Genomic DNA, 11,234 nt, shown 5'->3' with positions numbered 1-11,234 from the left:
AACCTGGGAGGCGGAGCTTGCAGTGAGCTGAGATCTGGCCACTGCACTCCAGCCCGGGCGGCAGAGCGAGACTCCGCCTCAAAAAAAAAAAGAAAATACTACCCGAGACTAGGTAATTTATAAACAAAGGTTTAATTGACTCCCAGTTCCACATGCCTGGGGAGGCTTCAGGAAACTGAAATCATGGCAGAAGGAAAGCAGGCACCTTCTTCACAAGGCAGCAGGGGAGAGTAGGGCAAAGGAGGAACATCCAAACACTTGTAAGATCATAAGATCCTGTGAGAACCAACTCACTATCATGAGAAAAACATGGGGGAAACTGCCCCCATGATCCAATCACCTCCCTCCCTCAACACCTGGGGATTACAGGTCAAGATGAGATTTGGGTGGGGACGCAGAGCCAAACCATACCACCCTGCAACTGTGTTTCACGTTGCATTCCTACTGAACTGAAGATATGTAGACTCTTTCTTCCTCCAGGCCTCCAGATTCAAAAGAATCTGGAAAGCCGTATTGTGCACTTCAGCACATGATTCAGAAGATACCTCAGACATGTCATTCTCAAATAATCATTCCTGTCAGTTGTATTTTGATGATAGTCACCTCGAACAATCCCTTCTTTTTTTTTTTTTTTTTTTTGAGACGGAGTCTCGCTCTGTGGCCCAGGCTGGAGTGCAGTGGCCGGATCTCAGCTCACTGCAAGCTCTACCTCCTGGGTTTACGCCATTCTCCTGCCTCAGCCTCCCGAGTAGCTGGGACTATAGGCGCCCGCCACCTCGCCCGGCTAGTTTTTTTTGTATTTTTTAGTAGAGACGGGGTTTCACCATGTTAGCCAGGATGGTCTCGATCTCCTGACCTCGTGATCCGCCCGTCTCGGCCTCCCAAAGTACTGGGATTACAGGCTTGAGCCACCGCGCCCGGCCCAACAATCCCTTCTTAACCAAAACTCCCGCCCTCTTTGATGCCTTCATTGCCATGAAGGCATGAAACCATATTTTATTTCCAATCACTTCTTCTAGTCCCTACAAGGCTCAAACATCATTGAAATAGCATTTTAATTAGAAACCGCTTGTCCCGAAATTTATAATACACAAAATTACCTTCAATCCAAATGAATCATATAGGTAGGCCACAGTGGCTCACGCCTGTAATCCCAGCACTTTGGGAGGCCGAGGCGGGCCGATCACCTGAGGTCAGGAGTTTGAGACCAGCCTGGCCAACATGGTGAAACCACGTCTCTACTAACAAACACAAAAATTAGACGGACATGGTGGGGCACACCTGTAATCCCAGCTACTCAGGAGGCTGAGGCAGGAGAATCTCTTGAAGCCAGGAGGCAAAGGTTACAGTGAGCAGAGATCACATGACTGTACTCCAGCCTGGGCAAAAGAGCAAGACTCCGTGTCACAAATAAATAAATAAATAAATAATATAAATATTAAGTAAATGAGGCTGGGTGTACAGTGGCTCACGCCTGAAATCCCAGCACTTTGGGAGGCTGAGGCAGGTGGATCACCTGAGGTCAGGAGTTCGAGACCATCCTGGCCAACATGGTGAAAGCCCGTCTCTACTAAAAATACAAATGTTAGCCGGGTGCAGTGGTGTACGCCTGTAATCCCAGCTTCTTGGGAGGCTGAGGTGGGAGAATTGTTTGAACCTGGGAGGTGGAGGTTGCAGTGAGCCGAGATCACACCACTGCACTCCAGCCTGGGTGACAGAGCGAGACTCCATCTCAAAAAAAAAAGGATTAAGTAAATGAAAGAAAAACTCAATAGTTTAATTAAATCTCTTAACTGCCCAGTCCTTAAGAACAAATGATTTCTTAGTTATTCTTCTGAAAACAAAGGAAACACATTGTAAATGCATTCAATTTTTGGTAAAGATGCAAATACAAAATTAAAAAGATTCAGACTGTGGCCCACAGTGAAAAACAGAACACCTAAAGACTGAGCATCTATAGAAACATATAATGCTAGAATGACCAATGACCCCACAGTCTTAACAAAATCCCATTGAACACAGTATGGAGACAAGAAAGTAAAACCACAATAAGTTAGTTGTTGAGCGTATCGTTTAAATACTTACTTTTTCATTAGGATCATATCCCACTGAACCAAGATTACGGGACACCATTAAGTGCTGTCTTGAATAGTGTGGAACATGCTACAAAAAAAGAAAAGCAAAATAAATTGCAAATACTTGATGGGCTTTTGAACATTTTTTCAGGATACTTCTTCCAGTTAGGTTCTAGCGAAAGTGTTTGATCAATAAATGTAGTTCTAGGCAATACACCATAATTATAATTATGGAAGGGAAATCATATCTACAGACACAGCCCGTCGGCATGTAAGAGAAACCAAAAGCATCAAAACAATCCCCAGAAAAGCAAAACAAGAATTGTCGATGGGCCAAGCAAATCTGAAGAAAGCCTTTCAGACCATGCAAAAGGATAGAGCAGGGTCAGAAATGTCACAGACCACAAAGAACTTCTAAAAACACAAAACAAGAGTCTTGGTCTCAGGGAGCTTCGAATTTAACAGTGGCCAGAACATAATAAAATACTATTTTTGTATTTGCTGATGTCATCAGCCCGATTTCTTATTTCACATTTTCTGGTACAAAAGTGGTTTGGCTGATAAATATGAAAAAGCAAAACCAGTAATCAAGGATATTTCTCAATCACTGAACTGTTTGTGAAGAAAGCATATCTTAATGCTTTAATACTTAAGAACATTAAGTGACTAAGCCAGGCACAGTGGTACACGCCTGGAATCCCAGCTACTCAGGAGGCAGAGGTGGGAGTATTACCTGAGCCCGGGAGTTTGAGGCCACAGTGAGCCAAGATCACACCACTGTACTCCAGCCTGGGCAACAGAGTAAGACCCCTTAGAACTTTCTAAGAGGACAGCAACTCAAATAAGAAACAAAATGTTTTTATAGCAACATTTTCAAATGAACTGAAGAAATTGTACAACCACTTTTTAAAGAGTCGGGCACCATGGCTCATGCCTGTAATCCTAGCACTTTGGGAGGCCGAGGCAGGTGGATCACCTGAGGTCAGGAGTTTGCAACCAGACTGGCCAAAATGGGGAAACCCCATCTCTACTAAAAATACAAAAAAAAAATTAGCGGGGCATGGTGGCACACACCTGTAGTGCCAGCTACTCAGGAGGCTGAGGTAGAATTGCTTGAACCCAGGAGGCGGAGGTTGCAGTGAGCTGAGATCGTGCCGCTGCACTCCAGCCTGGGCAACAAGAGCGAAACTCATCAGAATGAATGAATGAATGAATAGTAATCTCTATACAAAAGTGGAGGTAAAAGATACAAAAAGATATAGTTTATAAAATAAAACCTTTACCAAGTAAAAGACTAGGAACAAGGAACTATGAATGGGAAATTATTACTGTGTCCCTATTAAAGATCAAGACTATCTCTCATATATTCCTTCAAGCATAACTGTGAGTTCAAAGAGCATTATCTCCAAGTTTATGACAAAGTTGAGACCCAAGAACTTTAATTTTTCAAAGGTCACAGGCTGATGCTGTAATGGTTACAAGATTTAACCACAGATTGGTCAAGAGCTTTCTGAAGTTTTTTATTTTTAGATAAGAAAAACAGTGGCGATTCCCACATAAACACTAGTATCTACTCAAAGACATGATGTTGTTCCACAGAGCTTGCACACATGTGAACTTGTAATAACGCGACCCAAAGCTGTAAAAAGCATAGATGCCTCCCAGTTAGACAGCAACCAGAAGCAGAACTCGGGCCGGGCGCAGTGGCTCACACCTGTAATCCCAGTACTTTGGGAGGCCGAGGTGGGCGGATCGCTTGAGGTAGGCAGTTCGAGACCAGCCTGACCAACATAAAGTAACCCCATCTCTACTAAAAATACAAATTAGCTGAGATTGGTGGTGCACGCCCGTAATCCCAGCTACTCGGATGGCTGAACCCGGGAGGTGGAGGTTGCAGTGAGCCGAGATTGTGCCGCTGCACTCCAGCCTGGGCAAAAAGAGCGAAACTCCGTCTCAGAAAAAAAAGAAGTAGAACTCTACAAGCAAATACAACTATGACAGAACAACTACCAGTGTGAACCATTCCCACAACAAGTCTCAACTGGTTTGGAGTCAGCCCCACAAAGGCTCTGTTCCTGTTTACTCCTGGGAGACATTCATGGAAGGTCAAAAATGAAGAATCAGGTCAACATTCAATTTGTGTAAAGCCACAACATAAAGTTTATTTTCTAAATGCAGGAAAACGTTTGTAGAAGTCTGCTAATTTGGACCTCTACACAATTTTAACGTTTGTTGTTTTTGTTAAGCATATAACAAACTGGCTACATGCCCAGTCCAAAATTCTTTGTAAGGTATTTCCTAGCAATAAAGGTTCTGAGAAAGAACTTCAATCAATTCTATTTATAAAGACTATTTAGCCAATCACAGCCAAAAGGAGAAAGGTCAGGGTGTGCAAAATGACTCCCCAATAACATATTGCCATTGGTTCTCTGCCACAGGAATAATGATTTCCTATATTTTCCACACATAGAAAAGAAATGCCTGCAAATGGTTTGGCACATGGGAAGTGGCATTGACCCTCAGAGTCACAAGACTTGGGTCAACTCTCAGCTATGAGTCATTGAGCTAATCATTTCTCTGGGCCCCCGTTTCCATCTACAAAACGTAGGTGATGACACCTCCCTGATTTCCTAGGGAGTTCTTAAAAGGATCAAATGAGTTTTTATAAACAGTAAAGTGCCAAAAAATGTAAGATTTTACACGAAAACTAAATCCAAATATGCAGCTGTCACCTTCTTTCTCAAAATCCTACTAGAACCACTTGGGAGTTACCATTAGAGAATAATATAGTCAATAAGAGTTCTGGTCTAGACTCAGATTCTGACCTGGATTCGAATCTTGACTCTGACATTTCCTAGATATATAGAAAGTTTCTTCATTTGTACACTGGGGATAATAATAGTACTTATCTAGGTCACAATGCTGCTATGAGGATTAAATGAGAATGTCTAACATGGCTAGCACAGTCTTGTATACATTATCATCAGCACACAATAATTTAGACAAAAATGGGGGGAAATGGTAGGCTTTTAGACAAACTGGATGCATGCCTTCCAGTCACTGCAAACAGGGAAACAACTATCATTTCTTAAGATTAGATAGCACCGGCCAGGCGCAGTGGCTCACGCCTATAATCTCAGCACTTTGGGAGGCCAAGGCAGGTGGATCACAAGGTCAGGAGATTGAGACCATTCTGGCTAACACAGTGAAACCTCATCTCTACTAAAAATACAAAAAAAAAAAAAATTAGCCGGGCATGGTGGCCTGTAATCCTAGCTACTCGGGAGGCTGAGGCAGGAGAATGGCGTGAACCCAGGAGGCAGAGATTGCAGTGAGCCAAGATCACGCCACTGCACTCTAGCCTGGGCAACAAAGTGAGACTGCATCTCAAAAAAAAAAAAAAATAGCAACTACTTTCATAAGCATGATCTGGCCTCACGTGGCAGTTAAAACTGGTAAATCCACTATCAAATATCTTCAAGAACAATCTAAACACCAGTTCTGCCAAAACCGAAACTACTGTTAACTCACCCACAGTAGCATTCAGGTGAATAATACTAAATAACTCATTATCAGATAAATTCATTACCAGAATGCATTCTGCTTCAAAGAAGAAACTGTCCTCAAAACTGGGTTAATGGAGCTATAAAATGGTCTCACCAAGGTCAAAGTAAACATTAGTATACTTCATCTTGCTTCATCTCTAAAATTCCAGGTGAAGGTCTTATCCATGTATTACGACACAGAGTTTGGAAGCATCTGTTGAGTATTTCATCGTGCATTGTAACAGAGCCCAAGGGGCCTTCTGAGCACATGCCCTTCTCTGAAGACACTTGATTTAAGTCTGGCTTTTTCCTGGAAGCACAGCTTTTCTTTCAAATAGACTATTTAGTCTTCAGGATCTCAGAGATCATTCCAGTCTTCAGTGTCTGCCAAAAGCCAAGCTGAACACCTAATATTTGAGAGAGATGTTCAAGACTCAAGATTCTCTGGGCTCTGCCTCTGTACTAAGCTCAAGCACCAGGAAACTATACACGTCAACTCCAGAACTTCATCATCCCACCCTTGACTTTTCAGCCAGGCCATTCTTCCCCATCTGGCTGTAGCAGATGTTGTCAGAGGCCACTCAGATCCTCTCTAGCTGCTGTGTTGACAACTAACGCTCACACCTGCTCCCTCATCTCGACCATGTTCCTCAACTATACAGTTCTCCATTAAGCCTGAGAGCTACCCCCACCCTGCCTGGCCAAGGGCTCACACTGCATTCAGAAGGCCAGTACCAGCGCCTCAAGGTGGGACTTCATCAGTAGCACAATCTGTGCCCTAGAGCTGTTCCACCCAATATGGCAGCCATGAGCCACACTCAGATGTGCTCTAAGAGTAAACTACACACTGGATTTTGAAAACTTAGTACCCAAAAAATGTAAAAGACCTCATTAGTGAATTTTTACATTTACATATTTCAAATAATACTTTGAATATTTGAATATATTAAGTAAAATATATTAATTTCATCTTATTTTACTTTTTTTGTTTTTTTAAGAGATGGGGGTCTCACTATGTTTGCCCAGGCTGGACTGCAGTGACTAGTCACAGGCACAACTACAGCCCATGGCAGCCTCTAACGCCTAGACTCAAATGATCTTTCCACCTCAGCCTCCTGAGTAGCTGAGACTACACATCCCTACCACCACACCTAGCTTCGTTTTACTTCTTTTTTTTGAGACAGGATCTCACTGTGTTGCCCAGGCTAAAGTGTCGTGACAGGATCATAGCTCACTGCAGCCCTGAACTCTTGCATTCAAGCAATCCTCCCACCTCAGCCTCCTGAGTAGCTGGGACTACGGATGCATGCCACCATGCCCCACTAATATTTTTATTTTTTGTAGAGATGAGGCGGCGGGGGGGGGGGGGTTCTCACTATTTTCCCCAGGCTTGTCTTGAACTCCTGGCCTCAAGCAATCCTCCCACCTTGGCCTCTTCGCTTTACTTTTTTTTAACATAAGTATTAGAAGATTTTTGTTTGTTTTTTGAGATGGAGTCTCACTTTGTCGCCAGGCTGGAGTGCAGTGGCGCCATCTCGGCTCACTGCAACCTCCACCTCCCAAGTTGAAACGATTCTCCTGCCTCGGCCTCCCCAGTAGCTGGGATTACAGGTGCCTGCCACTGAGAGGTAACAGTGTGCTAGCAGCCCTCACTCTCAGCACTTCCTCGGCCTCGGCGTCCACACTGGCGGCACCTGAGGAGCCCTTCAGCCCGCCACGGCACTGTGGGAACCCCTCTCTGGGCTGGCTGAGGCCAGAGCCACCTCCCTCTGCTTGCACGAAGGTGTGGAAGGAGAAGCGCGGACAGGAAACGGGGCTGCACAGGGAGCTCCCGGGCCAGTGCAAGTTTCAGCAGGCCCGGGCGCAGGCTCCACGGACCCTGCACATGGAGTGGCCCACCGGCCAGCCTGCATGGCACCACAGGCCCAGGGCAGTGAGGGGCCTAGCACCAGGGCTAGCAGCTGTGGAGGTTGTGCCCGGTCCCCCAGCAGTGCCGGCCCACGGGCACTGCACTCAAATTCTTGCTGGGTTTAGTTGCCCCCCCCATGGGGCAGGGCTAGTGACCTGCAGCCCGCCATGTCTGAGCTCCCTGCCTGCAGTGGGCTCCTGCGAGGCCCAAGCCTCCCCAACGGGCGCCGCCCCTGTTCCGTGGCACCTGGTCCCATGGACAGCCCAAGGGCTGAGGAGTGCAGGCGTGGCTCAGGACTGGCAGGCAGCTCCACCTGCAGCCAAGGTGCAGGATCCACTAGATGAAACCAGCTGGGCTCCTGAGCCGGATGGGGACTTGGAGAACTTTTATATCTAGCCCGAGGATTGTATCTGCACCAATCAGAACTCTGTATCTAGCTAATCTGGTGGGGCCTTGGAGAACTTTTCCCTCTAGCTAGAAGATCATAAATACACCAGTCAGCACTCTGTGTCTGGCTCAGGGTTTGTCAATACACCAATCAGTACTCTGTGTCGAGCTCAAGGTTTGTAAATACACCAATTGGTACTCTGTACCTAGCTAACTCTGTATCTAGCTAACCTAGTGGGGACTTGGAGAACTTTTCTGTCTAGCACTCTGTGTCTAGCTCCAGGATTGTAAACACACCAATCAGCACTCTGTGTCTAGCTCAAGGATTATAAATGTACCAATCAGCACTCTGTCAAAACGGACCAATCAGCTCTCTGTAAAATAGACCAATCAGCTCTCTGTAAAATGGACCAATCAGCAGGATGTGGGTGGGGTCAGATAAGGGAATAAAAGCAGGCTACCTGAACCAGCAGTGGCAACCCACTCAGGTCCCCTTCCACACTGTGGAAGCTTTGTTCTTTCGCTCTTTGGGTCCACACTGTCTTTATTAGCTGTTAACACTCACCACCAAGGTCTGCAGCTTCACTCCTGAAGCCAACGAGACCACGAACCCACCAAAAGGAAGAAGCTCCAGACACATCTGAAAGTCTGAAGGAACAAACTCCAGACACGCTATCTTTAAGAACTGTAACACTCACCGTTGAGGGTCCGCAGCTTCATTCTTGAAGTCAGTGAGACCAAGAACCCACCAATTCCTGACACACCACCACACCCGGCTAATTTTTGTATTTTTAGTAGAGATAGAGTTTCACCATGTTGGCCAGGATGGTCTCAATCTCTTGACCTTGTGATCTACCCGCCTCGGCCTCCCAAAGTGCTAGAATTACAGTCCTGAGCCACCATGCCCAGCTGAGCCACCACGCCTGGCGAAGATTTTTAATGACATTTGCAGCTCACCTTATATTTCTATTGGGCAGCACTGATCTAGGGCAGTTGTTCTCAAATTTTACCATGCATCAGAATCACCTGAAAGGCTTATTAAAACAGATTGCTGGGCTCCATCACCAGATATTCAGACTCTGCAGCTCTGGGCTAGGGCTGGATAATTTGCATTTCTAACAAGTCCCCGATAATGCTGCTGGTTAACACTTTGAGAAATACTGCTCTAGAGCTCCCTACAGGAACAGAATGAAGCTAGTCTCCAGCTATGAAAACAAAGATGTGTTTCAGTGTAACTACTGTCTCGCTCTTCCCTCTCAAGTCTTAACCCTCCCTATTTCTAAGACACTAAATACTCAGGAACGTGGGCAATTGATTTAAGTCATTTTTTTTTTTTTTTTTTTTTGAGATGGCGTTTTGCTCTCGTTGCCCAGGCCGGGTGCAATGGTGCGATTTCAGCTCACCGCAACCTCCGCCTCCCGGGTTCAAGCAATTCTCCTGTCTCAGCCTCCCGAGTAGCTGGGATTACAGGCATGTGCCACCAAGTCTGGCTAATTTTGTATTTTTAGTAGAGATGGGGTTTCTCCATGTTGGTCAGGCTGGTCTCGAACTCCTGACCTCAGGTGATCCACCTGCCTTGGCTTCCCAAAGTGCTGGGATTACAGCTGTGAACCACTGCGCCCAGACCATTCTTTTATTTTTTAATTCAGATGTAATTCACATACCATAAAATTTACCCTTTTAAAAAAGTATACAACTCAGTGGTTTTTAGTATATTCACAAGGCATGGAACCATGATGGCTACTGATTCCAGGACATTTTTATCACCCCAAAAAGACACCCCTTAACTATGCACAGTCACTCCCATCCCCTCTCCTCCAGGCCTGGGCAACCACTAATCTACTTTCTGTCTTCATGGATCAGTCTATTCTGGAGACTGCGTAAAAACACAATCATACAATAGCGGCCTTGTGTGTCTACCTTCAAAAGTCATTCTTAATTCTTTCCTTTCCCTATTTGTACATACCTTACAGATACTGCAGGTTCAGGTCCAATTAATTATTGTTCAAAACAATTGCTGCTCAAAAATACTAACAATCATCTGATCCTTCAGCAAATCTCATTGTTTTCCTGGTGGAGGGTCTTGCCTTGATGTTGATGGCTACTGACTGATCAGGGTGGTGGTTGCTGAAGGTTGGGATGGCTGTGGCAATTTCTTAAAATAAAACAACAGTGAAGTTTGCTGCAGTGATTTTCTCTCACAAAAAATTCTCTGTCGCATGTGATGCTGTTTGATATCATATCCACATTAGAACTTTTTCAAAATTGGAATAAATCCTCCCAAAACCTGCTGCTTTATCAACTAAGTCGATGTAATATTATAAATCCTTTTTTGTCACGATGACAGTGTTCACAGCATCCTCCACCACTAGTAGATTCCGTCTTAAGATACCACTTTCTTGACTGGGTGTGGTGGCTCAACACCTATAAACCCAGTGCTTTGGGAGGCCGAGGCAGGCGGATTGCTTGAGCTCAGGAGTTTGAGACAAGCCTGGGCAACATGGCAAAATTCCTCATTTATACGAAAAATTAAAATATATATATATAGTGATATATATATATAGCGGAGCATGGATATATACATATATATATAGCTGGACATGGTGGCGCAAGCCTGTAATCTCAGCTATTCAGGAGGCTGGTGGGAAGATTACTTGAGCCTGGGAGGTTGAGGCTGCAGTGAGCCATGACCGTGCCACTGCATTCCAGCCTGGGTGACAGAGTGAGACCCTTCCTCAAAAAAAAAAAAAGGAACCACTTTCTTTACTCATCTATTAAGAAGCAACTTCTCATCCCTTCAAGTTTGGTCATGAGACAGCAGCAATTCTATCACATCTTCAGACTCCACTCTAGTTCTCTTGCTATTTCCATCCCTCTACAGTTACATTCCCCACTGAAGTCCTGAATCCCTCACAGTTGGAATCTACTTCTCAAAATCCTGTTAATGTTGATATTTTGACCCACATGAATCATGAAGGTTCTTAATGGCATCTAGAATGGTGAATCCTTTCCAGAAAGTTTCCAATTCACTTTGCCCAGATTCATCAGAGGAATCACTCTCTACGGCAGCTATATAGACTTATGAAATACTATTTATTAAATAATACAACTTGAAAGTTGAAATTCCTCCTTGATCCATGGGCTGGAGAATGTTGTATTAGCAGGCATGAAAATAACATTAATCTACTTGTACAGCTCCATTAGAGCTCTTGGGTAACCAAGTGTATTGTGTATATGCAGCAATATTTTGAAAGGAATCTTTCTGTCCTGAGCAGTAGGTTTCAACAGTGGGCTTAAAATATTCAGTAAACTGGGCCG

The 11,234-nt window shown here is 44.7% G+C and overlaps 1 protein-coding gene across 3 annotated transcripts in view; it reads right to left on the bottom strand.

Moving 5' to 3' along the window:
- PCCA (propionyl CoA carboxylase, alpha polypeptide) overlaps nucleotides 1-11,234 on the bottom strand; it is a 478,059-nt gene that overhangs the window by 456,961 nt on the left and 9,864 nt on the right. For 2 of the 3 annotated variants that reach the window (XM_011933842.1, XM_011933840.1), the window contains exon 2: nucleotides 2,086-2,163. The exons of the other annotated variant lie outside the window; for it this stretch is intronic. In XM_011933842.1, coding sequence (XP_011789232.1) covers nucleotides 2,086-2,163 — 78 coding nt within the window. The remainder of the gene's footprint in view (nucleotides 1-2,085; nucleotides 2,164-11,234) is intronic. 3 annotated transcript variants of the gene reach the window in all.

This window comes from Colobus angolensis, unplaced genomic scaffold (genome assembly GCF_000951035.1).
Source record: "Colobus angolensis palliatus isolate OR3802 unplaced genomic scaffold, Cang.pa_1.0 Scaffold13, whole genome shotgun sequence".
In the NCBI taxonomy this organism is placed as follows: Eukaryota; Metazoa; Chordata; class Mammalia; order Primates; family Cercopithecidae; genus Colobus; species Colobus angolensis.
The sequence above is the reverse complement of the archived record's forward strand: the minus strand, read 5'-3'. Positions and strand labels throughout refer to the sequence as shown.